Genomic DNA, 26,252 nt, shown 5'->3' with positions numbered 1-26,252 from the left:
CTTGGCTGGTCTTGAACTTCCAGAGTTAAGCCTCCCAAAATGCTGAGATTACATGCATGAGCCATCATGTCCGCTCCAGTCATACCTTCTTAGGTAAGATTAGTTCACTTTTCAGAAAACCAATAAAAAGTACACAACAGTGGAAAAATGTTCTAATCCTGTCACTATCAGGAAATTGGACTCGATTTTCTCTAGGATCCATTATAGCCCTTAAAATCCCATAAATTACATTTCCAGCCCATTCATTTTATCTCAATGATTTTTTTAGGTTGTTATTACAATCACAACAATATTTCCTCTTATTGCTTATTCTTCCTTGTGGGATTTGTACTGTCAGCAAAGTAGAAACAAAAAATAGTAAAATAAACAGGCCATGGGCCCCTAGTCAGTGATAAAGTCTGAGAGTATCGCTCCTGGGCAAGTTTTCACTACTGTCACTACCACTGTATATTATGAAAATGTCTGACACACATATTCTGACAACCTCTACTTTTATGAAGAATGAGACAGTATCAAAACTGGTATATTCGTTATAAATTATTAAATTTTTTAAGATTAGGTATCTTTTCAGAGAATCTGTTCATCAATTATTTTCAATGAGGAAAAAGGCAAAGAAAAGTAATGATATTATTCTAATCTCTACAGAAGGGACATATTCAATTTTCCAACGTAGGAATGGAAGACTAGAGTACACATAAAATAGAAAGCAACTGGAGAACTGTGATATCCTGTGAGGTTTCTGGAAATACATTTATATCTTGCAAAGTTTAAAGATAAGAATAAGGATCATGATATTTTCTATGAACTACATTTAGAAATGACAATAAATTATCCTATAATAGTGTATGTTTAATTACATATTCTGTGAAAGTAAATTTCTTTGAGCAGATATTCTCCTACTAAACCAAGAAAAAAATTTAAGGGAAAACTGTTCCTTCTTACCGCAGTAAAAAAGGTAAACCCAACAGCACAATTTTAATTCATCAGAAACACTGAAGGTTAACCTCTCTTACCACTTCTTTCAGTACATTCTTTTATACTTTCGGCAAACAGGGTAATTTAAATCTTAAGTATTTTGATATGCCTTCAAAATGTTACTACTATGAATTGCCTTACTACTCTGAATAAAAAGTCAGTAGACGATTTTTACTTTTAATGGCCCAAGTCTTGAAGAGATTTAACCATAATGTGATTATTTTTCAATAACAAAGTTAAAATCTAAATACCACTGTAATGGGATCAAAGAATATTGATGGAAGCATTTGTGAAAAGAGGGTGAGCTTTAGATTAGGACCAATACTGTCCTTTATTTTGTGTGAACATAAAAACAATTAAAAAAAATTGAGCATCATCAGAAACCTTTGATTTCTTCATCCACACTGTTATGGGGGATAAATGAAAGTCAATAAATAAAAGCAGCAGTACATGATATATTTATCCTACTGATGATAAAAATAATAAACTTTCTGTAAGTAGCAGGTTACCAGGAAAAAATGAAAATACATTAAACGATCTGTAATAACTAAAACAATCTACTGGTGCTGTAGTTTTCTCATCTGTGAAACGTCATTTGCATTCTTAACCTGATCCGTGTGAGGATCACCTGCAACTTAATTTTTTTATTTTATTTTAATTTAGTTTAGTTTAGTTTGGTTTATTGTACTTTATTTATCTGGTGACACAGTCTCACTCTGTCTCCCAGGCTGGAGTTCAGTGGTGCAATCACACAGTTCACTACAACCTCTGCCTCCCGGGTGTGAAAGTGATTCTAGTGCCTGGGCCTCCCAGTTGCTGGGATTACAGGCATGCACCACCACGCCCGGCAAATTTCTGTATTTTTAGTAGAGATAGGGTTTCACCATATTGGCCAGGCTGGTCTTGAACTCCTGGCCTCAAATGATCCGCCTGCCCTGGCCTCCCACAGTGCTGAGATTACAGGCATGTGCCACCGCACCTGGCCAAGCCCTGCATGTTTAAGAATAGACTTTTCAACCGTAATTAGACTTCAAGGTCTTTTATATTGCTCCTTCTCTTGACCAGTGATAAACTGCTAGGAAGGAAAAACACCATAACTCCAGACCTGGAACTCCAGCTCCTTTCCAAATATTTCATGTAACAGTTTCACAGCCCTGTCTCCAAAGGCAGTGGCAGAACAAAAAGGCAGTGTATTTCCTCATGGTTACACCACAGATCTCAAGATGTTATGACTGCTTTAAAACGACATCCTCTCTATATACAGTAATTAACATGTTTCTTTTCTACCATCTGCCTAAGAATACTGCTACCCAGCCTGTCAAACACTTAAACCAGTATTTCTCAATTTTGGCTCTATATCACAAGCATCCACAAAGATTTAAAACACAAAAAATTACAGATGTCATGCCCCTTGCCAGACTCACTGAATCAGAATCTCTAGAGAAGAAATCCAAGCATGTTTGGGCATTGTTTGTACATTTTGGTTTTTTCAGCTCCACAAATTATTCTAATGTATAGCCATAGTTGAGAAACACTGGGAAACCTTGTGGACATAAGTATAATTAAGCATTACTTTCCCTAAACAATCTATTTATATACATATAATCTATTAAATAACTTCTCAGATTTCCTTTTCTTCTAACTGAATAATCATGAATTCCCTATCTCCTCCCAGGTCTCATTTTCCAAATGTTTAATAATTTCCTACTCTCATCTAAATTAGCTTCTGACTGACTTAATAGAAATATGCTCAAAACAACAGTTTAGTAAGTCTTTACCAAAGATGAACATAATGAAGAACACTTCATTTTGTATATTATGGGCTATGAATGTGCTTGCAATCCAAAGCCTTTGCCAACTGATTAATTACAGATTTAGAGTACCCCATTCTATAGCTGCACCTACTTGATAAACGTTAGTTTTAAAACCTCTTTTTGAAGACCACGTATGTTTTCACCAATAAAAATTAACATCAACTTCTCTTTTCCAGTGTAGTGTGTAAGGAGCATGGAAATCATCATTTTATCTTAACAAGAAGTAAAAAGCTGAAGAAACTGGAAAATCAACAACTCTTCTTAAAGATCTGTAAGAGAAGTGAGACACAAGACAAACCACTGCCCCCTCAACTGGAAAGACAGACAGGTGGATACACAGAATCACAACTTGCTGAAAGCAGAAATCCATAAGCACGAACCTCTGTGAAAACCAGTGTCTGGGTAGGGAAGCAAGCACTGTAACTGAGGAATAGTTGAAGGCTCAAAATGGACAAGTCAGAAAGTCAAAAACTCCAGGGGAACCCAGTAATAGAGATGTCCCCACATCTTTGTAAATTTTACCTCTAAAGCTTGAGCAGGTTCTCGCAATGAATATTGGAGAAAATTCCCTCATGCTACCAGCGGAGGGAAGAGAAAAGGCAACCATTTTTAAACATGCAAGAGCATATTCTGTTCTTAACAAAAAGGACTGCCTTCAGAAATAACACTTTTCTTGTAAATTTGTTTGAGTTCATTGTAGATTCTGGATATTAGCCCTTTGTCAGATGAGTAGGTTGCAAAAATTTTCTCCCATTGTGTAGGTTGCCTGTTCACTCTGATGATAGTTTCTTTTGCTGTGCAGAAGCTCTTTAGTTTAATGAGATCCCATTTGTCGATTTTGGCTTTTGTTGCCATTGCTTTTGGTGTTTTAGACATGAAGTCCTTGCCCACGCCTATGTCCTGAATGGTATTGCCTAGGTTTTCTTCTAGGGTTTTTATGGTTTTAGGTCTAACATATAAGTCTTTAATCCATCTTGAATTAATTTTTGTATAAGGTGTAAGGAAGGGATCCAGTTGCAGCTTTCTACATATGGCTAGCCAGTTTTCCCAGCACCATTTATTAAATAGGGAATCCTTTCCCCATTTCTTGTTTTTGTCAGGTTTGTCAAAGATCAGATAGTTGTAGCTATGCGGCATTATTTCTGAGGGCTCTGTTCTGTTCCATTGATCTATGTCTCTGTTGTGGTACCAGTACCATGCTGTTTTGGTTACTGTAGCCTTGTAGTATAGTTTAAAGTCAGGTAGCATGATGCCTCCAGCTTTGTTCTTTTGGCTTAGGATTGACTTGGCGATGCGGGCTCTTTTTTGGTTCCATATGAACTTTAAAGTAGTTTTTTCCAATTCTGTGAAGAAAGTCATTGGTAGCTTGATGGGGATGGCATTGAATCTATAAATTACCTTGGGCAGTATGGCCATTTTCACGATATTGATTCTTCCAACCCATGAGCATGGAATGTTCTTCCATTTGTTTGTATCCTCTTTTATTTCATTGAGCAGTGGTTTGTAGTTCTCCTTGAAGAGGTCCTTCACATCCCTTGTAAGTTGGATTCCTAGGTATTTGATTCTCTTTGAAGCAATTGTGAATGGGAGTTCACTCATGATTTGGCTCTCTGTTTGTCTGTTATTGGTGTACAAGAATGCTTGTGATTTTTGTACATTAATTTTGTATCCTGAGACTTTGCTGAAGTTGCTAATCAGCTTAAGGAGATTTTGGGCTGAGACAATGGGGTTTTCTAGATATACAATCATGTCATCTGCAAACAGGGACAATTTGACTTCCTCTTTTCCTAATTGAATACCCTTTATTTCCTTCTCCTGCCTGATTGCTCTGGCCAGAACTTCCAGCACGATGTTGAATAGGAGTGGTGAGAGAGGGCATCCCTGTCTTGTGCCAGTTTTCAGAGGGAATGCTTCCAGTTTTTGCCCATTCAGTATGATATTGGCTGTGGGTTTGTTGTAGATAGCTCTTATTATTAAAAACAAACAACCCCATCAAAAAGTGGGCAGAGGACATGAACAGACACTTCTCAAAAGAAGACATTTATGCAGCCAAAAAACACATGAAGAAATGCTCCTCATCACTGGCCATCAGAGAAATGCAAATCAAAACCACAGTGAGATACCATCTCACACCAGTTAGAATGGCCATCATTAAAAAATCAGGAAACAACAGGTGCTGGAGAGGATGTGGAGAAATAGGAACACTTTTACACTGTTGGTGGGACTGTAAACTAGTTCAACCATTGTGGAAGTCAGTGTGGCGATTCCTCAGGGATCTAGAACTAGAAATACCATTTGACCCAGCCATCCCATTACTGGGTATATACCCAAAGGACTATAAATCATGCTGCTATAAAGACACATGCACACGTATGTTTATTGCGGCACTATTCACAATAGCAAAGAGTTGGAACCAACCCAAATGTCCAACAACGATAGACTGGATTAAGAAAATGTGGCACATATACACCATGGAATACTATGCAGCCATAAAAAATGATGAGTTCGTGTCCTTTGTAGGGACATGGATGAAACTGGAAAACATCATTCTCAGTAAACTATCGCAAGGACAAAAAACCAAATACCGCATGTTCTCACTCATAGGTGGGAATTGAACAATGAGAACTCATGGACATAGGAAGGGGAACATCACGCTCCGGGGACTGTTGTGGGGTGGGGGGAGGGGGGAGGGACAGCATTAGGAGATACACCTAATGCTAAATGACGAGTTAATGGGTGCAGGAAATCAACATGGCACATGGATACATATGTAACAAACTTGCACATTGTGCACATGTACCCTAAAACCCTAAAGTATAATAAACCAGTATGTATTAATGTAATAAAAAAAAAAAAAAAAAAAAAAAAAAAGAAATAACACTTTTACCAGAGCCTAACCTGCTGAGGTTTTATCAGAGACCAACTAACCTGAGAGAAGAAAAATCACTCACTCCAGTGGGCCCAAGCTTTCCAAGAAGAGGAAGAGAAGTACGCAATGGCAGCCCACTTTAGCCATCCTATTCCACCTAAAAGGGAGTGGGAGGAAATGTGGGAAGAAGAGATTAAGAAGCACTCCTAAAGTTCACAGTCCAAGAGCACAGACTCACTAAAAAACTGACACCTAATGACAGGACTATAGCACACTTCCCTTCCCCCCACACCATTACCAAAGGCCTATTTGCAGCAGTTCGTTTTACTTAGTACATCATGTCCAGATAACATGAAAAAATTAAAAGGCAAAAAATACAGTTGGAGGAGATGGAGCAAGCCTCAGAATCAGACTTCAAAATGGCAGTAATGTTGGAATTATCAGACTGGGAATTTAAAACAACCATGATTTATATGCTAAGGGCTCTAATGGATAAAGTACACAATACCAAGTAACAGATGGGCAATATAAGCAGAAAGATGGAAATTCTAAGAACCAGTCAAAAACAAATGCCAGAGTCCAAAAACACTTTAACAGAAGTAAAGAATGCCTTTGATAGACTCAATAGTAGTCTGGACACAGCTAAGGAAATAGTCTCTTAACCTGAGGATACCTCAACAGAAATGTCCAAAATTGAAAAGCAATGAGAAAAAAGACTGGAAAAAACAGAACAGAATATCTGAGAACAGTGAGATAGCAAGAAAACGCGTACATGTAACAGGAAAACCAGGAGAAGAGGGAACAGAAAGAAATATTTAAGCAATAATGACTGCGAATTTCCTCTAAATCAATGTCGGATACCAATCACAAATTCAAGAAGCTAAGAAAATACCAAGCAGAATAAATGCTAACAACAACAACAACAAAAAAAAGCTACACCTAGACATGTTATATTCAAATTATAGAAATCCAAAGATTAAAAAAAAATCTTGAAAGAAGCCACTAGAAAAAACACCTTACCAACAGAGGTGCAAAGATAAAAATTATTTCTGACTTCTCACAAGACACCATGCAGGCAAGAAGAGAGAGAAATAAAACATGTAAAGTGCAGAAAGTTAAAAAAAAAAACTGCAATTCTGTACATTGCAAAATTAGCCTTCAAAACTGAAGGAGTAATGAAAACTTGCTCAAACAAAAACTGACGAAATGACCTGCATTGCAGAAAACGTCAAAGTTGTTTTTTTCTTAAAGAAAATGACATAGATCAGAAACTCAGCTCTACATAAAGGAAGACAGCATCAGAGAAATAAATACAGGCTAAAATAAAAACTTTTCTATTTCTTAATTGATCTAGTAGTAATAGTTTGTTCAAAATAATAACAACAACAATGTATCCAGTTTATGTGTGTTTATATATATAAACACATATGCTTATATATAGGTGAAATGAATGACAGCAATGACGTCAGTGATGACAGTGAAGAATTACAATTTCTTTTTGTTATTATAAGGTACTCATAAGACCTGTGAAGCAGTATAGTGTTCTTTCAAAGTAGACCCAGATTAACTGTAAATATATACTGCATATTCTAGAGCAACTATTTAAAAAAATAAAAAAAGAAGTACAACTGATATGCTAAGAAACTGATACGCTACGAAAGGAAAGAAAATGTGGAACCATATAAAACGCTCAATTAAAACCACAAGAGGCATAAAAAGAATGGGAAACAAAAACAAGGGCAACAAATAGAGAACAGTAACAAATATGGTAGGTATTATTCGAAGTATATCAACATTCACTTTAAACTTCAATGGTCTAAATGCACCAATTAAAAGACAGATTGTCAAAGAGGATCTAAAACTAAGACCCAGCTATACGCTGTCTGCAAGAAATTCACTCTAAATATAAAGACACGTATAGAATAAAAGTAAACAGATGAAGAAAGATATGCCATGCTATCACTAATCAAAAGAAAGCAAAGTAGCTATATTAATTTCAGACACAGACTTCAGACCAAGGAAAGTTATCAGAGATAAAGAGGGGCATTACAAAATGAAAAAAGAGTCAATTCTCCAAGAAGGCACAACAGTCCTTAAGGTGCATGCACCTAAGAACAGAGTGTCAAAATATATGAGACAAAAACTCATAAAACTGCAAGGAGAAATATATGAATCCACTATTACAGTTGTAAACTTTAACATCCCTCTATCAGAAATGGACAGATCCAGCAGGCAGAAAAAAAGAGCCAACAGAGCTGAACTCAATACCACCCTTTACCAACTAGATATAAGGGACATCTATAGTCTACGTTATCCAATAACAGCAAAATACACATTCTTCTCAAACTCACATGGAACATTAACCAAGATAGAATTTATTCGGGGCCATAAAATATACCACAAAAAATTTAAAAGAATAGAAACTATACAATGTCAGCTCTTGGAACACAATGGAAGTAAACTAGAAATTGGTAACAAAAAGAGAGCTGGAAAATCCCAAAATATGTGGAGATTAAACAAAACAATTCTATTAATACTTGGGTCAAAAAAGATATTAAGAGATAATTTTTTAAATGTTTTGAACTAAAAAATGAAAACAACTTATCAAAATTTATGGGAAACACAGAAAATAGTACTACTTAAAGGGAATTTATAGCATTGAATTCATATACATTAAAGAAGAAACAGCTAAAATCAATCACTTCCACTTTAAGAAACTACAAAAAGAAGAGGAAACTGAATCCAAAGTAAACAGAAGAAAATAAATAATAACAGTTAAGGAAGAATTCAGTGAAACTGAATATAAGAGATCAAAAGAGAAAAATCAACAAAACTAAAAGCTGCTTCCTTCAAAAAAAAAAATCAATAAGCTTCTAGCCACACTAAGGAAAAAGAAGAGGGGACACAAATTACTAACATCAGAAATGAAAGACAGACATCACTTTAATTTCATGGACGTTAAAAGGATAATAAAGGAATACTAAAAACAAATCTATGCCCACAATTTTGATGATACAGATGAAATGGACCAACTCCTTAAAAGATATAATCTACCAAAACTCACACAAGAAGAAACAGACAATTTGAATAGGCCTGTATACATTAAAGAAACTGAATCAATTAATAGATTCCCAAAACAGAAAGTACCAGGACCACATGGTTTGACTAGTGAATTATACCAAGTGTCTAGTCTCTTTCAGAAGATAAAAGCAGAGGAAATATATCCTAACTCATTTTATGAGCCCAGCATTACACTAATATGAACACCAAAGGCATTACAAGAAAACTAACATCAATCCCTCTCATGAAGATGGATGCAAAATTCTCAATAAAATTTTTACCAAACTGAATTCAATAATGTATAAAAAGAATCACACAGCATGACCAAATGGGATTTATACCAGGTATGTAAGTCTAGTTCAACATTTGAAAACCAATTAATGTAATCCATTACATTAACAGGCTAAAAAAAGAAAAATCACATGATGATATCAACTGATGAAGAAAATCCAACACTCATTCCCGATAAACACTGTCAGTAAACTAGGAATACAGGTGAAGTTCCTCAACTTGATAAAGAACATCTACATAAAAACTACAGCTAACACGCTTAATAGCAAAACACTCAAAGCTTCTCCACTACAATCAGAAACAAGGCAAGGATATCCCTCTTATCACACCTTTCAACACTGTAATGGGAGAACCAGCTAATGCAATGAGCAAAGGAAATAAAAGGTATACAAGTTAGATTAGGAAGAAAGAAAGAAAACTTTCTTTGTTCATTGATAACATGATCAACTATGCAGCTACCAGAAAGAATTAACAGAAAAATGCCTGCAACCAATATGTGATCATAGCAAGGTGGCCAGGATATGCAAGGTTAACATACAAAACTCATTCACACCAGGCGCAGTGGCTCATGCCTGTAAACCCCAGCACTTTGGGAGGTGAGATCACTGGAGCCCAGGAGTTCAAGACAAGCCTGGCCGACATGCCAGGACCTTGTCTCTACAACAAATTTAAAAATTAGTTGGGTGTGGTGGTGTGTGCCTGTGGTCCCAGTTACTCAGGAGGCTGAGGTGGAAGGACTGCTCGAGTCCAGGAGGTCAAGGCTGCAGTGAGCTGTTTGTGCCACTGCACTCCAGCCTGGGAAACAGAGCAAGACTGTATCTAAAAAAGAAAAAAGCAACATAGCCATTCGCTTTCTTATATACCAGAAAAGAACCAGTGGAATTTGAAATAATTAATTTGAAATTATTTGAAATTTATATTAGCACCCCAAAAAATGAAATAAATATAAATCTAACAAATATGTACAAGATCTACATGAAGAACAGCACGAAACTCTGGAGAGTGAGAATATTCTGTATGATACTATAATGATGAAAGACATGTAATTATGTTTGTCTAAACATATAAAATGTACAAAGAATGAACCCTATCATAAACTATGGACTTTGGATGAAAATGATGTGTCAATGTAGATTCAATGCACCACTCTGCTGATAATGGAGGAGGCTACGAATGTTTTGGGACAGGGAGTATACATAATATCTCTGTACCTTCCACTTATTTTTGCTGTGAACCTAAAACTGCACTAAAAAATGAAGTCTGTTTAGAAAATATATTAAAAATGAAGATAGCCACATCATCACGATAATAAGGGTAGGCAAAATTAATTTTTACTGCTTACTCAATGCCAATATTCTGCTAATCTCATTTAAGTAAAACTACAAAATGAACTATTTCTGCAGTAAAAATTTAACAAAATGCTAAGAACAGCCCTGAAAAATGTGTACATCAACATTTAAAACTTTAAGTCAAGACAATTTTAACATGTTACAAATGTCCAACAGTATTTGAAAATTTAGGTCAGTCAACTGCTTTTGTTTTAATGTGAATAAAACAAGCACCAAAACAGAAAAGCAATTGCAACATTCAGACTAATACATAATTATAGTATTCACTGGGTTGGAATAAGCCTCTAGTTACCTCCTTCCACTATTATTTTTAGTAAGAAATTTTTTATTATTTGTAAACAAATTAGAGTGGTTGAAAACAATCATTCTTAATATTCACTGTTTTGGAGTTAGGACTGTTTTTGAAGAGGCAAAAATGAATTTTATTTATTATCACAGGCAATTCTTTAGAATGGCTTTTGATAGATAAATATACTTTTAAAGGAACCACTTGCTCAAACTACTATTTACTATGTAGTCATAAATAATAGCGGTCTGGGTTAAATGAACAAGAAAGAATGTAAATTCTCACATATAAGTAAAAACAGCTTTTTATCCCAGCATCCATTCCCGGATGCCTAATGGCTAAGTTCTTTTCTCAAGTATGTTAAGTGAATTTTAAAAGAAAAATACAACACATTATGAAAAATACAGTACAAAGACTGAACAGATGGAAAAATCTGTTTCAACACTTTTTTTTTCCTTTTCAAAAGACAAAAAGAGACAAATGCACAAAAGGAAAACCGTCTAGCAGAAAGTACTGCAACAGCTGATGAGGCCAGATTTATAGTCACCTTTCACAGAGTGCTGCTGTGAAAAAGCAGAGGTACCGCCATCACAAGAAAAGATTATGTACTTTCAAGAAAGAGCAGGATTAAGCACTCAACAAACAACTTCACAAGGAAAGGCTTCAAAGTTCCAGACTACACTTATTTGAAAATAAAAAACAAGACCAAGCACTATTATTGAAACCCCTCCAATTGTTTAAAACTTGCTGTTTAACAATAACGATCATGTAAGTTCTAGGACTCGTCATATATTTTACAAATAACAAGCTGTATAAAGCAAACCTTATTTTTCAAATGAAGATTAATATAAAACAAAAATTATCAGCTATTTTTTATTTAAAAACCTTTCTGGGTGAATGCTCACGTTAAAATCATAGCTCCAATAAATATAAAGAAATATGCTCAGCATGTTATCATTTCATTTATTTGTCTCATATATATTTTTACATATACTTCCAAAAGAATACTAGTTGGAAAAATGGAATCAAGTAACAATTGGCCTCATTTACTAAATAAAATTATATCTATATTTACTGCTACTGGAAAATAATGCAAAGAGTGGTCAGTGGGCAACTATATTTTCAAAAAGTAGATAAAATTTCAGTTTCCAATTAAATTACCATGTATGTTCTTTCCAACAAGAGGCATGTAATACATCTGATTCTAAAGAAAGTGGCCAAGAATCTGTATTTTATTCTAGGAGCCTTATGAATTTTTCTTTGTTTGCTTGTTTTTGAGACAGAGTCTCACTCTATCGCCCAGGCTGGAGTGCAGTGGCACAGTCTCAGGTCATGGCAACCTCTGCCTCCCAGGTTCAAGTGATTCTCCTGCCACAGCCTCCCGAGTAGCTAGGATTACTGGCACCTGCCACCACGCTCAGCTAATTTTTATATTTTTAGTAGAGACGGGGTTTCACCATGTTGGTCAGGCTGGTCTCGAACTCCTGACCTCAAGTGATCCTCCTGCCTCAGCCTCCCAAAGTGCTGGGATTACAGACATGAGCAACTGTGCCCAGCCATGAATTTTTAAAAAATACATTATTCATTTTTCAGGTAGTTTTTTCCCAGTTATTTCTGACAAACATCTGTAACATCAAAAAAAGTCACAATATTTTAATAAAATGCTTACATTCACTTTTATCTTTAAAGGCATCTATCTAAATGTACCTACACATATGTATATGATATTAAGAAAGATATTAAGAAAAAGCTACAAAGGCAAGTATATTTTTAATTAAAATTAGGAAGTCAAGCTAAACACTTCAATAATTGAGCTAATCATTAAACTACCCTCAAAGGATGCCTAATTAAGCTACCTTATTATACTAATCATAATTCAACAGAGATAACACACCTCTCACAAGATTTAAAAAAAAAACCTATAAAAATAATTTACTTTGATATATAGAATTGCTACGTATTATTAAAAATTACTGATTCTTGACTGGGCGCAGTGGCTCACGCCTATAATGCAATTACTCTAGGAGGCTGAGGTGGGCGGATGGCTTGAGCTCACGAGTTCAAGACCAGCCTAGGCAACAAGAGAAAACCCCATCTCTACAAAAAAAATACAAAAATTAACCAGGCGTGGTGGCGTGCGCCTAGAGTCCCAGTTACTTGGGGGACTGAGGTGGGAGGATCTCTTGAGCCTGGGAGGCAGAGGTTGTAGTGAGCCAAGATAGCACCACTATACTCCACCTGGGCGACAGAGCCAGGCCTTGCCTCAAAAAAAAAAAAAAAAAAACCAAATTAGTGATTCTTTTCAGACTCTTTTATTTGTGACAAAAGGTTAAATTTCAACTAGTAACAAGCGCTATTAATGAAATTTAAATATAAAAATGTATTTCTTACTGAATGTTCTCTGTATATCCTTAAAAAACAAGTCAGGCTGATAAACTAAGGCAGAGATTGGAAAACTTTGACCTGTGGGCCAAATCCAGCCAACTGCTTGATTTTATAAATAAAGTTTTACTGACACATACTTATTCGTCAGATATTGTTTATGGTTGCATTTGTGCTATATATAAGCAGAATTGAGTAGCTGTCACAGAGACCATAAAGCCTACCATAATTTGCTATCTAGCCTTTTATAGGAAATGTTAGCTCTTTAAATGTCTGCACACACACACATACTCATCCACCCTATGATCCTTACTGAAGGACATAAAGTTGATCATTTAGGAATCTGTATGTTCCTTCATCTTGATTTTATAATTTATACACTCCTACTGTCTAATTTCTGGACTCTTGATAAAGGAGAGGATACTGGCTGATTTTGCTGATTTGCATTACTTTGGACTGCACGGTATCTTTTCATACCCTATAACATTCTTCATAGTTCATTTTAAAAGAAAATGCCACTCCATATTACAGCTATAATTTCCAAAAGGTCTATTTTTAGACATTTAATGTCACATATTACTTATAAAGAAATGGCAATATAGAAATCAAAATTTTAAAGGCTCAACTAAGAAAAAGATTGCTGAATAGGATGGAAGTGGGGATGGAATCAAACCAAAACATGTATCACAAAGACAAAGACACTGGGTTTTAAACATAAGAATTATTTAAACAGAGAAAAGTTTATTCTAGACTTAAGGAATCATTAAACACATGGCCATTGTGGAACACTGACTAGTAAGCAGTAAACTGTCTCAACAATTCTTACCCCTACCTCCTTCACCTCAGCTTACCTTCCACTCATGGCCAAAAGAAAAAAGATAAGTTACATGGTCAACAGAGCTAGTGTCCAAAATCTATTTAAAAGTTAATATGAGGAAAATAAGAGATTAAACCCACCAACTAGAATTGCTAAATCTGAAAGCAGATGATGGCAATATACTTAAATTATTCAGAAATATTAAAAATGATAATACAGATATACAGAAGATCATGAAAAAGTCCTTATTTTTATTGCTGCTAATAAAAATCAGAAATGTGTTCAAATTAAAGTGCAAAATAACTGTATTGTATAGAAACCTGAATGTCTCTACAGGAAGTCTGAGTAATTAAATTAGAAAGCACCGTAACTTCTCCTTAGAATAATGTGTGCTGCATATGACTAATTGAAGAGAAATGTATCAAGTACCTTTTGGCAGTTTTTTATTATTATAGTTTTATGAACTCTTAGTTTATTTCATAAAAATCAAGTCAGTAATCACTTTGTTTTGCTTCCTAAGAACTTTTGTAGAACTATATTATGTTTAAAATCTATCTTAATTCAAATCCAAAACTAAAAGGTATTAATAGTGAAATGCCCTTTTCTTTATATCAATCTGTTATACTCTTAAACAGATAAATATCTGTTTAGGTCAAACCAAAAAACTATTTCCTTATCTGCCATCCCAAAATACCAAGTATACCTTCTGATAATGCTAATATAGCAAATCAGGTCAGGAAACTTTCATTTAAACATCGAAAACAAATACACATTCTGATTATTACTAATTATTACTGCTACACTACTGATATCCTAACTATTAATTTTCTTATTGTAGTTCGGCATAGTAGCTCATAATCTTTAATCCCAGCTTGAGCCCAGGAGACCAGCCTCAGCAACATAGTACGACCCTATCTTTGCAAAAAAGAAAAAAAAGAAAAAGAAAAAAGAAATACATATGTATATGCGCACACACACACACACACACACACACATAAAATTATGTAAGCCAGGTGAGGTGGCTCACATCTGTGTCCCAACTACTTGGCAAGCTGAGGCGGGAAGATTGTTTGAGCCTGGGAGGTCTAGGCTGCAGTGAGCTGTGATTGTGCCACTGTATTTCAGAACGAAAACCTATCTCAAAAAAAAAAAAAAAAATTCTTCTTGTAAGTAATTGCCTCTTCCAGTGCATAAAGGTAAAGCCAAATTGATCCAACAATTAAGCTTATCTTTTCTTTAGTGATAATCAAGCCTATAGTCCAGTTACTTACATGTACATGCCCAACAATTATTACTCCAAGTTATTATACAATTACCAAATTTAGTACTCAAATTACATACTAGCAATTCAAGGAAGATAGTCTCTATAATAAATCTCTAAAGATTTTTAAGATCATGTGATTAGGAACTCAATATTCTTGTTTAAGTTAATTTATTTTAATTTTACATCCTGACATTTAACAACCAAGAAAGAAGGTAAATTTTGTTAATGGTATTAAAAAAATGGCCTGGTTTCCTATTTCATAATGAGACCTTATCTGTTATACACAGAAAATGCTACAATCCACCATCTTAGTATTCAATGTGAGCTACTGTTTCAAGAAAAGACATTTGTGTTAGTTCATTCACATGCTCTTTCCTGGTCCTTTCTGTAAACAAAGTGTAAACAAAGGTTTACACTTGTGCTTCTACTGACTTGGATTATGAATGTAGTCAATGGACACAAAGCTGAGGGAGCCACAATGGTATGGAGTCTAATACTTCATTCTCTTTAACAGGAACTCAGAGCAATCAACCAGAAGATCCCTTTACAGGAACACAGTCCAAAGAATTCCTAAATCCCCCACAGAAAAAGAAATACTAAGGTCCAAAAGTTGGACGGATTCTTGGGAATAACACATCCCAATTTCCCCATTTTACAAGAAAGGAAACTGAAGCACAGAGATTTTAGTTCACTTATACAAAGTAAGTGTGAACATTATTGGAAGAATCTCCTAATAAGGTAATTCTTCCAAAATGCCTTTACTTTTTCCTTTAGGATGGCAAAGTTAGGTTGTAATTTCAAATGAATCATACTGAAAACCAAACAAAACAAAGAGAATATCCAACAGAGATAAAAACTCATCTTACTTAAAGCAGAAAGGCTTACAAAGCACGGACTTGATTCTCCAACAGTTAACATATTCTTTTCAATTCCATGGTTTCTATCACATTTGTTTCCCTCCACAAGAAATCCATTGCAAAATAAACTGTTTCCAAGCAGATTCCATTTCTGGTTGTACTGAAATAAATGTGCCTATTCCTCCTGCTGCGGTAGTCCATGCTAAGAATCACAACTTATAGCTGATACAGCACTCATTCTTCCTTTTATGCAATGTCCTCTTGAATGAGGAGCTAAGAGTTGAGATATGAGCTGAGTATTTCAAGCTCCTTGTTTCTCCTGCACAACTACAATTCCAAATGACCAGAACTCTTCCATGAACAAAAAGGATGGAGGAGGAGGAAAGTGGCTATGAACAAAAATGATGGGGAGGGAGAAGAGTGGATAAAAATCTGGCGTGGTGGCTAATGCCTGTAATTTCAGCGGTTTGGGAGGTTGAACTCAGGAGTTCAAGACCAGCCTGGACAATATGGTGAAACTCTGTCTCCACTAAAAATAAAACAAAATAGTGGTGGCACACACCTGTGGTCGCAAATACTTGTTAGGTCAAGGTAGGAGGATTGCTTGAGCCTAGAAGGTGGAGGTTGAAGTGAGCTATAATCCTGCCACTGCATGCCAGGGTAACAGAGTAAGACCCCGAATTAAAACAAACAAACAAAAAACACTGGCTAAATTCTAAACTAATTATTTTACTTTTAACTATTTCAAATGAAAATCATTTCCATTTTTTTCCATGGTATAATTATGTTTTATTTATTTATTTATTTTTTTTTGAGACGGAGTCTCGCTCTGTCGCCCAGGCTGGAGTGCAGTGGTGCAATGTCGGCTCACTGCAAGCTCCGCCTCCCAGGTTCACGCCATTCTCCTGCCTCAGCCTCTCCGAGTAGCTGGGACTACAGGCGCCCGCCACCACGCCCGGCTAATTTTTTGTATTTTTAGTAGAGATGGGGTTTCACCGTGGTCTCCATCTCCTGACCTCGTGGTCCGCCCGCCTCGGCCTCCCAAAGTGCTGGGATTACAAGCGTGAGCCACCGCGCCCGGCCGGTATAATTATGTTTTATAGAATAAAAGTAAGTAGCAAGTCAAAATATTCTAATGCTATCTTATAAGTACAGTACAGAAAGTCATTAAACAATTTAGCATTTACCATAAGTGAGAAACTTTCACATACATTATTATTACATCTAAGTAGCAATTTTGAAAACTTGTGGTTGAGAAGAACACAACCATTTTTTTTTTTTTTTTTTTGACACGGAGTCTTGCTCTGTTGCCCAGGCTGGAGTACGGTGACGCAATCTTGGCTCACTGCAACCTCTGCCTCCCAGGTTCAAGCGATTCTCCTGCCTCAGCCTCCTGAGTAGCTGGGATTATAGGCGCACACCACCACACCAGGCTAATTTTTGTGTTTTTAGTAGAGATGGGTTTCACCATGTCGGTCAGGCTTCTCAAACTCCTGACCTCGTGACCCGCCTGCCTTGGCCTCCCAAAGTGCTGGGATTACAGGCGTGAGCCTCCGTGCCCAGCTGAACACAACCATTTTAAAAACAAACTCAAAGAAAAGAACAAGGCTTTTCAGTATCTTTTCCTCAAAGTTTGTATTAGCTACAAAAATAAATGAATTGAAGGCCTTCCTACACAGTTGCCACTCAGTATTCGCTGATAGAAATGAAGGACCTGAAAATTAAAGCCACAGAAAAACTCTCATATTAATAATAATCACGTATTATAATAATGTAATAATCATGTATCCACAATATTCCTTCATGATCGTAAAAGCTACACACACACACATTTTATTAGATTTAATCGTGACAATAACTTCACAAGCTAGGTAGGGTTATTATTCTTATTTAACTGGTGAAGAACTTGGGCTAAATGCAGTGTAGGAGGGTCTGGGTTGCCACATTGACAGGGGAGGCAACATGGGCATTTAGTAGGTGGGAGACGGGGATATTAAATATCCTGCAATGTGCTGGACAAACTCACAGAATTATCCTGCCCAAAAAGCTACCACTTTGAGAAACACTGACAGAAAATAAATGGACAATGCCAAACAGCTACTAATGACCTTAAATATAAATTCAATAACAAAATTCTGGAAATCACCAAGGACTAGCCAAAAAAAACCAAAACGAAACAGTGAAAGTATATCAAATTCTCACATTAAAATAAGAAGTCTAGGCTACTCTGTCAGAATGATAATACAATAAAAGTTAAAGATAACATAATTTCAAACTCAACATTTCTCTGCCACTTCTTTGCCAAGTTTTTCGCTTCGCTTGTAATTGCCTCATTACTTTACTTGCAAAACTTTATCATCTTTAGTTACTCCCTAAGATTTTACACAAACAAGTCAAGCCCTTCTCCAGTTCCCATTCTGCCAACCCTGTTTTGGATTCACTTTACTACTTGTATGGATTAATAATTTTCTGTGAAGTTCACTTGGTCCATTCTTTTCATCTATGATACCACTACCCCACTAATCATGCTAAAAAATCACGCTTTCTTCCTGTCAGTATCTCCTATTACATAACTATGATTCCTAACTGAACATCATGCAGATACCTCAGGTTAAAATTCAAGACCCTCAACAGCCTCCTTATTTCTCCTGCTAACTCAATTATTCCAACCAGCCTCATTAGTATTCCTCCAAACTCGCATAACTCCCTTTTCCATGCTTTTGCCCATACTGTTTTCCTTGCCTAGAATAATTTTCCCACTCCTTCCTCCCTGTCATTCTGAATCCTTATCTACCAATGTATAAAAATGTTCATCAAATGCAACAAATTTACATGTAACCTGACTTTGTGTAATGTAAGTAGAGCCCCAAATAATTCTCAAATTTCAATTGCTTATTTAGTTCCAGTCCTTCAGTTAGAACTGGAAACTTTTTGAAAGGAAGGACCACATTTTCATTTCTTTTGTATTACTCCTCTAGAATACATAACTACTTGAAATCATAAAATTTTTCCTTGAAGAAACCATTTAATACTGCACCTTCATTTTTATAGTAAGGAAAAAAAAACCTAATTCAAGGACATGTAATTATTTAGTGGAAAGAGAAGAACCAGAATTCAGGCCACAATTTATAATCTAATGTTGTCTGACACTCAAGTGCTTGTTAAATCAACTCTAAGGTAAAAAAATCATTTTGTAAGCCTGTCTCCAGCAACATTACTCTGCATTATAAAAGACAATCCATGCCTCACCAAACAGAGATTGTCTATTTCACTGTATTTTCCACCAGTCAAGAAGACAATAAATGAGGTTCTTTGATAATAATTTGACAATTCATTTTTAAACCTCAAATTTTTACACAAGTTCAGTAAACCTGAAATTCCATTTTTCTGCTCAGTCCTTGAAATATTCATATATAAAATGACCTCATTGTGTTTGGAAAGAAAATTTACGTTAAAAATAAGATCAGGGTAACCCATGATTACATTAAAGTATGAAGCAATTTGAAATTTTAGTAGTAAATCAGAAGTCTAGATAAAGACAATAACATTATTAAAAATACCTTCATTCTTCAATCTCATATTCTCTCCAGAAGCCAAGAAGGTTTAGCATTCAGCATATTTATATCATATGTCATTTGCTATACATTAATGTAGTAAATACATTTATTTTGCCTCATTATTTGTTATGTATTATTAAAGGATTAAGATTTTTCACTAATCCTTGTCTACAAACATTAGCTATCAGATATATCTTTCTTGTTTGGTTTTTTGGTTTTAACCCAGAGTAGATAAATCAATTTAGTACAGTCTTCTAACATTTAGGAAGATATTCATCAGTCAAATTACATACACATTTGGAATTGTAATAGCCTAATTTTACTTCTGAAAACATCGCCTACTTTTCAATCTGCAAGAAAAATACTTTATCTAGAAGTCTATTTTCTGTTGTAATGATACCTTTTAGGATAACTGTGTTACAGACTACAAGAGTCTAATATAAGAAGAGAATAAAGGATCAAAAGAAACCAATTACAATAGGAAAATATACAAAAGATCCAAGTCAAAATATACACATTTGTAGTAAATCTGCATGTTAACCAAATGTGGAGATTTGGAATTTAGGCGTCCAGTTTCAAAAATAACAAAGAAAGAGACACTAACATATACCTGAAAGCACATATATGGAAAATGAGATAAAATAAAAAGGGCTTAGTCATTTTCTATAAATCAGAACCATAATAAATAAAGCTCATAAGCTCATCTGCTACTTAAACCCAACAGAAGGAATGACTAGGTGGTATTACTGGCAAGCAAGCCAATTTATCACTCTGGAATGTTCATAGAAATCTCATAAAAAGGCAAAGTAGAAAGTAATTTAGTAAATAGTTTTCCATACTTCATTCTTAGTAAGGAGGTTCTAAAAAAACTTTAGAGTATAACTGCAAACTATAATTACAGGTTCACTTTTATTCACATAATATTTAACTATAAAAAGTATACCAAAAGTTATATACAAGTGACAATTTTGGCCACCTGATCCTTGATTTTGATTGGCAATTAGCACTAGGCCTAACACTTTACACCTTTTGTGCCAACTTGCTAATTACTCAAATGCATTAGGGTAAAAGTGTCTAAGAATCTGGTTTCATAAAATCAGCCTTGCTGGTGGTACTCACTTATAATTATACTAAATTATAAAAGGGCTAGATTGGCTGTTACAAGGAAAAAAGGTTATTTACCAAAAGAATGTCGAGACCACACTGGGAAAACAATAAAATCTAAACTCATTTTACAGAAAAGCAAAATAATGGAAAAATAGCTGATTTAATTCAACTTTACTTTCCTTCTTCTAGTCCAGTTATGAAATTCTTTGTTGGGGAAAAAAAAGAAACTGCTTTCAGTTCCAAAGAATGCATCTAGATCCAACGCTGTACTAGTCTCATCACTACAGAGTTTTGCTGAACACTCAGGGCCCACAGTGACGAAATAACTTCATTCCCATCTTCACACAACAACCCTAAACTAGATGGTCTTGATCATTGAGTTCAGGAATAAAAATATCTAACAATTGAAGCCAAAAAATATTCTGGTCATAATTAGCTAGATATTTGGGCAAGAGCACTTCAGACATACTGTATCAGAAATTAACAGATTCAGATCTAGCCTGGTCAGATTTTGTCATTTATAAAGGTATGACTGCTTAGTATTTACTATGTATAGTAGATTTCACTTAGTAACACAGTTCAATAGTCCATCCTAAAACTTCTATTAGCATTTTGAAGATAGCACATTAAGTCACAAATAAAACTTGAGGCATTATCTTTACATATATATATATATCTTTATATGTATCACACAGAACTTCTTTGAAATAATGACTTTAAAATGTAAGTAAAATGCCTGGCACATGTTTAACTCAAATGCAGGTTCCCTTGCTCCTTCTCAGGAACCAGAAAAATCTAAAATGTAAAGGGGTAAAGCTCCTCCCCTAGCCTATATTTCTTTTTTTTTTTTTTTTTGACAATAGTAATGTCTATTGAGATCATCTAGTGATTTATTTTTTCTACTTATCACCAACATGTTACTCATTAATATGTAGGAGGTAAATATCCTACAGATGGATGAATTCAAATCTTAAGTTTAAAAATAAGAATATATTTAGGTTAAGTATGTTTCAAAGTCACAGTAAAAGAAAACACATTTCAATATAAAAATAGAAAGTGAGTCGTCTATACTGTTCTCACTAAAAAATTATCTTGAAAAAAATCTTTTTAAGTATTTGAAAAAAATGCTTGATAAAACTACTATAGTTCATACATAACCAGGAAATGTAATTATTTCTATACTAGTAGTTTAATGTATAGTAACCTAACAGTTTTTACAAATACATAACAAATGTAGACTGTGAGAGAAAAAATATATCAAGAGAAAAAATTTATCCCCATGCATTTTTCAAGAAAATGCTCTAAAAACTGGTAGAAATATTAACCATTTATAACTATTCATAGAAAATTAATTTGCTACACTTATCTTCTGCTAATTGTTTTTCTACACGGACATGCCAAAAACAACCAAATTCAGATTGAAATCCAATCTCTAATTTATTAGAATAGGTCATAAGTTCAATATCTACCATGCATACTATTTTTAAAAGTAATTGTCTTTAAACCTCATCCTTAACATACCCCACTCATCAGACCCACAGTATATAAGCAGATATATTTTTCTTTAGAAACTTCTATCTCCTTACAAATAAAATAGTTATTATAACAAAACTTTAGACCTCTATTTAGATATATGTTTAGCTACTATAAACTAAGAGCTGAGAAACATCACAGCAGTATATAAGCTGAATTATAATCAAGGGAAAAGCCAACACATGATTTCTCATAGTATATATCTGATCACACCAACGGGAAAATAAAATTTTCTTTGGAACTAATCAGCAACACAGAAGGACTGGGGAAAACAAAGCAGAAGTTAAAAAACTTAAAGAAAGGATACAGCCTTAAAGCACCAGTCTGAGTTCCCACTGCCAGGATCTTCTGTACAGGATCAAAGGCCAGGGCTGAGGGTTGATAGGGAAATCCATGGCGAACAGTCTAGGGATGGGCAAGTGACATCACAGCAACCAAGGCAGCAAGCGAAATTTTAAAATAGAAAAGTCAATAGAGGCGTTAGAATTTAGAACCACTACCACTGATGCAAAACACATACACATGCACTTACTGCTTTTGAAAAAATAAGTGAAACCAACATTAACAAAGTTATTCACATAGAATCTGAAACAAACAAAAATCTAGTCCAGTGATATACTTTAATTTCGCTTTTCCATAATACTGGTATTCCATAGAAGAAAATATTTTATTAATATTCTATACTATTACATCTGACAACAGATGACTAAAGTTTGCAATGGTCCAAAATTCTGTAAACCCATTAAATGCAATTCATACTTTATTTTGGCAGTATTCATTTCATCATTACTTTACTTGGATGCTAACGCAAGTACTTCTAAGGAAAAGCTGTCATATAATTACTTTAGTCAAGCATTCAGTAGAGCAATAATCAAACCTCTATCCCAACATTTTACACTTGTAACAGAACGAAGATGAGTACAACATGTATTTTTGCAATTTACTATTAAGGCCATAATCATTTTAGGGCATTAGACCTATATATATATATATATATATATGCACACTTTTAAGAAACTCTGACATACAAATACATGGCTATTTATGAGAAAGGCAGGTATTAAACCGAGGCAAGTTTGTGTTTCTCATTAAGCAGCTGGTGAGTTAATTCGCTGCATCATTCTTTCTGAATTACAGAACGCTATGGCAATTATCGTGCCATTAACAGGCAAAATCTCGGTACTTTTTAACAAACATAATGATAAAAAGAACCCTGTGATTTCACATCTCAAGCCACTCACACCACATTTTAAGGGAAAAGTGATGAGCAAAGGCGTGGTAGAACAGGTTTGGCTTTTTGATAAACAACATTCATTAGACACCGTTTCCAAAGGAAACTTCGAAGTTGGTGAATCATATTAAAACGCTTGAATATAAAAGCTTCCAGGTTATTACTGGCAGTGTCAGAATACGAATTAAAGGTCGGATAATAGTTTGAAGCAACCTTGAACTGATTGCTGCATGTGCAAAGGGGAAAGAGAAAAATCAACGAAAAGGAGTAAGGTATCAATCTCCAAAATAACCCACAGAAGAAACGTTTGCCAGGGGAGGAGCGAGCCTTTTATTAGAGTTATTATTATTATTGGCGTTCTCTTCCCTTGCATTCCCATGTAAAGCCCGAGTAGCCCCCTTAAAACAACCCCAATTTTTCAATGACGGCGTCGCGGGGCTGCGCGCTCAGCTCACCTTGCAGAGCTGAAAGTGCTCGGACTGGAGCGTTTCCTGGATCTCCGGCTCCCGGTTCCCAGGCGGATGCTGCTGCTGTTGCTGCTGCTGCTGCGACGCCGACGACGAGCCGGCGGTCAGGCCGTCCAGCACCTTCCTGATGTTGAATTTCCTCATGGTATCGGAGGGGCTCCCCCGCAGCCCGGGAGGGGAGGCACAGGGGGTCCCCGGGCGGGGGAGACTACCCGGGGCCGAGGGCAGCTTCGACCGCGGAAACGGAGGAGTGGGAGTGTGAGGGCAAGGAGGCAGCTGTGGGTAAGCAAAAGATAATCCGAACAGGAAATACTGCGACGACAAGAGCGGCGGCCCCAAGAACCCTGGGCGGCGACCCCTTTTCCTCTGAGGCCGCCGCTGCTTGGCGCGGCTGCTGTGGCGCGGCTGCTGTGGCGCCGCTTCAGCCGCCGCCGCCTCCTCGCTCCGCGGCCCGGCAGCAGCAACAGTGGCGGCGGCGCCCGAGCCCGCTCAGCTCAGCCTCACCTGGCCGCGGGCGAACTCTGCGCCGCGCCGCCGCCCTGGCTCGCCCCCGCCGCCGCCACCGTCGCTGCTGCGTCCATGGCCCGCGGCCGCGCCGCTGCTCGCCCGCCCCGGCCCCGCAGTCCCTTGGCGCGTCCTCCGGCTCCTTCTCCTCCTGCCAGGGGTCGCCGGCTCTCTGTCCGCGGCCGCCGCTCGGCCTCCCCGCCGCTGCCCGCCCGGCCTCGCACACAAGGCGCCTGGGGTGGGTCCCCACGCCGCCTGCCTCGCTCCGCCTCGCTCCTCCGCCGCTGGACCGGCCCGCCCTCGCCGCTCTCGAGCCCGGCTGCGTTCCTCAGGCGCCGCCGCGGCCGTCGGCTCTCCCCGCCCAGCCGCTCCCCCTCGCCTGACAGGGCGCCTCGGCACACGGCACCAACGCCCACCCCGAGCAGCAGCGGCAGCCGCGGTTACAGCGCGGGCCGCGGCGGTGGCGGCAGAAGGGCCTCCCCGGAGCCGGGCTGTGGGACCTGCGCATGCGCGCCGCAGCCCCGTTCCCCCACCCTGGCCCTGCAGGCCCCCAACCCCCCAGCCGGAGCGAAGCTGGGGCTTAAATTATCTTCTGCGAAAATCCCAGACTCTGGCTAAATTTCTCCCACCCCAGTCGAGTTGCCAGAGTATGCAGCTGCTTCTCTTGCAGCTGGCATAGTAAAAATGTTGACGACTAACAAGCAGCAGGAAACCTTTCTTTCCAATTCAGTCATTATAGCAGGGCTTCATGCTTTCTCCCCGTTAATGGGGTGCACGCTCCTGGCCGCTGGCTGCAGTATTATTGTTCTTGCTTTATTGACGGGCTTTGTTTTCGTTTGATTGGATTTGAGTTTTGAAAAAGAGCGTCTAGACAACGATAGGTCAGTGGCAGGAGGATGATGGACTTAGGTACTAGGAAAAGGAGAGAAACCTAGACGGGAAAAAACGAGTTCTTTTTCCTGCAGCTGTTACTGTTGGTGGAACGTGTCTGGCCTTAGCAGGTAGCTGCTGGGATGGAAGAGGCTGCCAGCGGGGAACGGCTCCAGGGCCGGTGTCAGCCCCGGCCGATGACACTACCCCGCACCCAGCCGCTCGCCGGGGAGGAGCGCGGGTGGCAGGAAACGCCGCGCTGCCACTCTTTTTCAGAACTTTCAATCCGTCCTGACGCTGATGAGCCACTCAGTAATCCCCTGGGAGCTTCACTCTTGAACGGGGAAAGGGGGATAGGATGAAGTTTTTGCTCAGATCTTTCCGCTGCCGCACTGTCCATCTCGCGTGGATGCTTGGAGAAAAATGCCTGGCTCAAGTTGGAAAAGACAGAGCTTGTGCCGGGGAAACCCCCCGGAGAGTGCGTTCAACAGGACAGGTGGACGGAAGCACAGGTACTTGATTAGGAAGGATGTGGAAATAGGAAAGACGTAAGGAAAGAGGGAAGTACACGAAGACTAATCCTAATTCGGGGAGAGGGGGACAAGTTCCTGGCGAATGACTCCTCGCGCGCTCTGGTCTGCGGAAAAGCCACGGAACCGCCACAAAGGGTTTTTTTAAGTTCCGAACCTGTCAGAAGCACCCGCCCTCTTATTTGTGATTGGTCGGCTCCCTCTCCTGTAGGGAAATTTTCGTCACCCTACTGGTTAATTTAACCAGGATTCAAAAGCAGTCAACGAACCAACTACGACTGGGCCCAGGGATTTCGGGAAATGTAGTTCACTCTGCAGCTTCCGCATCCCAGGACGATGTCTTGCATTTGGAACCTACAGAATTTTGATTTGTCGTTTAATATTTATTGAATTAGTTGATTCACTGGGTGCAACGACCAAGAAAACAAATTTGAGGACATTCTTAAACTATTTCCAAGTGGCTCTGAATTTTTTATTAATTTAGTTCTC

General features: G+C 37.4%; 1 protein-coding gene across 4 annotated transcripts in view; it reads right to left on the bottom strand.

Annotated features, from left to right (window-relative positions):
* STXBP5 (syntaxin binding protein 5) overlaps positions 1 to 24,451 on the bottom strand; it is a 190,873-nt gene extending 166,422 nt beyond the window's left edge. For 2 of the 4 annotated variants that reach the window (XM_055266714.2, XM_055266729.2), the window contains exons 1-2: positions 23,848 to 24,245; positions 22,469 to 22,566 (exon numbers count right to left, since the gene is read on the bottom strand). In XM_055266714.2, coding sequence (XP_055122689.1) covers positions 22,469 to 22,566; positions 23,848 to 24,003 — 254 coding nt within the window. In that variant the 5' untranslated portion in view covers positions 24,004 to 24,245. Of the gene's footprint in view, positions 1 to 22,468; positions 22,567 to 23,847 lie in introns of all 4 variants that reach the window. The other 2 variants (XM_055266723.2, XM_055266704.2) reach the window with 2 other exon arrangements.
* Positions 24,452 to 26,252: the final 1,801 nt, after the last annotated feature.

Source organism: Symphalangus syndactylus, chromosome 2, assembly GCF_028878055.3.
Source record: "Symphalangus syndactylus isolate Jambi chromosome 2, NHGRI_mSymSyn1-v2.1_pri, whole genome shotgun sequence".
NCBI classification, from domain to species: domain Eukaryota; kingdom Metazoa; phylum Chordata; class Mammalia; order Primates; family Hylobatidae; genus Symphalangus; species Symphalangus syndactylus.
Note: the sequence above shows the minus strand (reverse complement) of the source record. Positions and strands in the feature narration are given on the sequence as shown.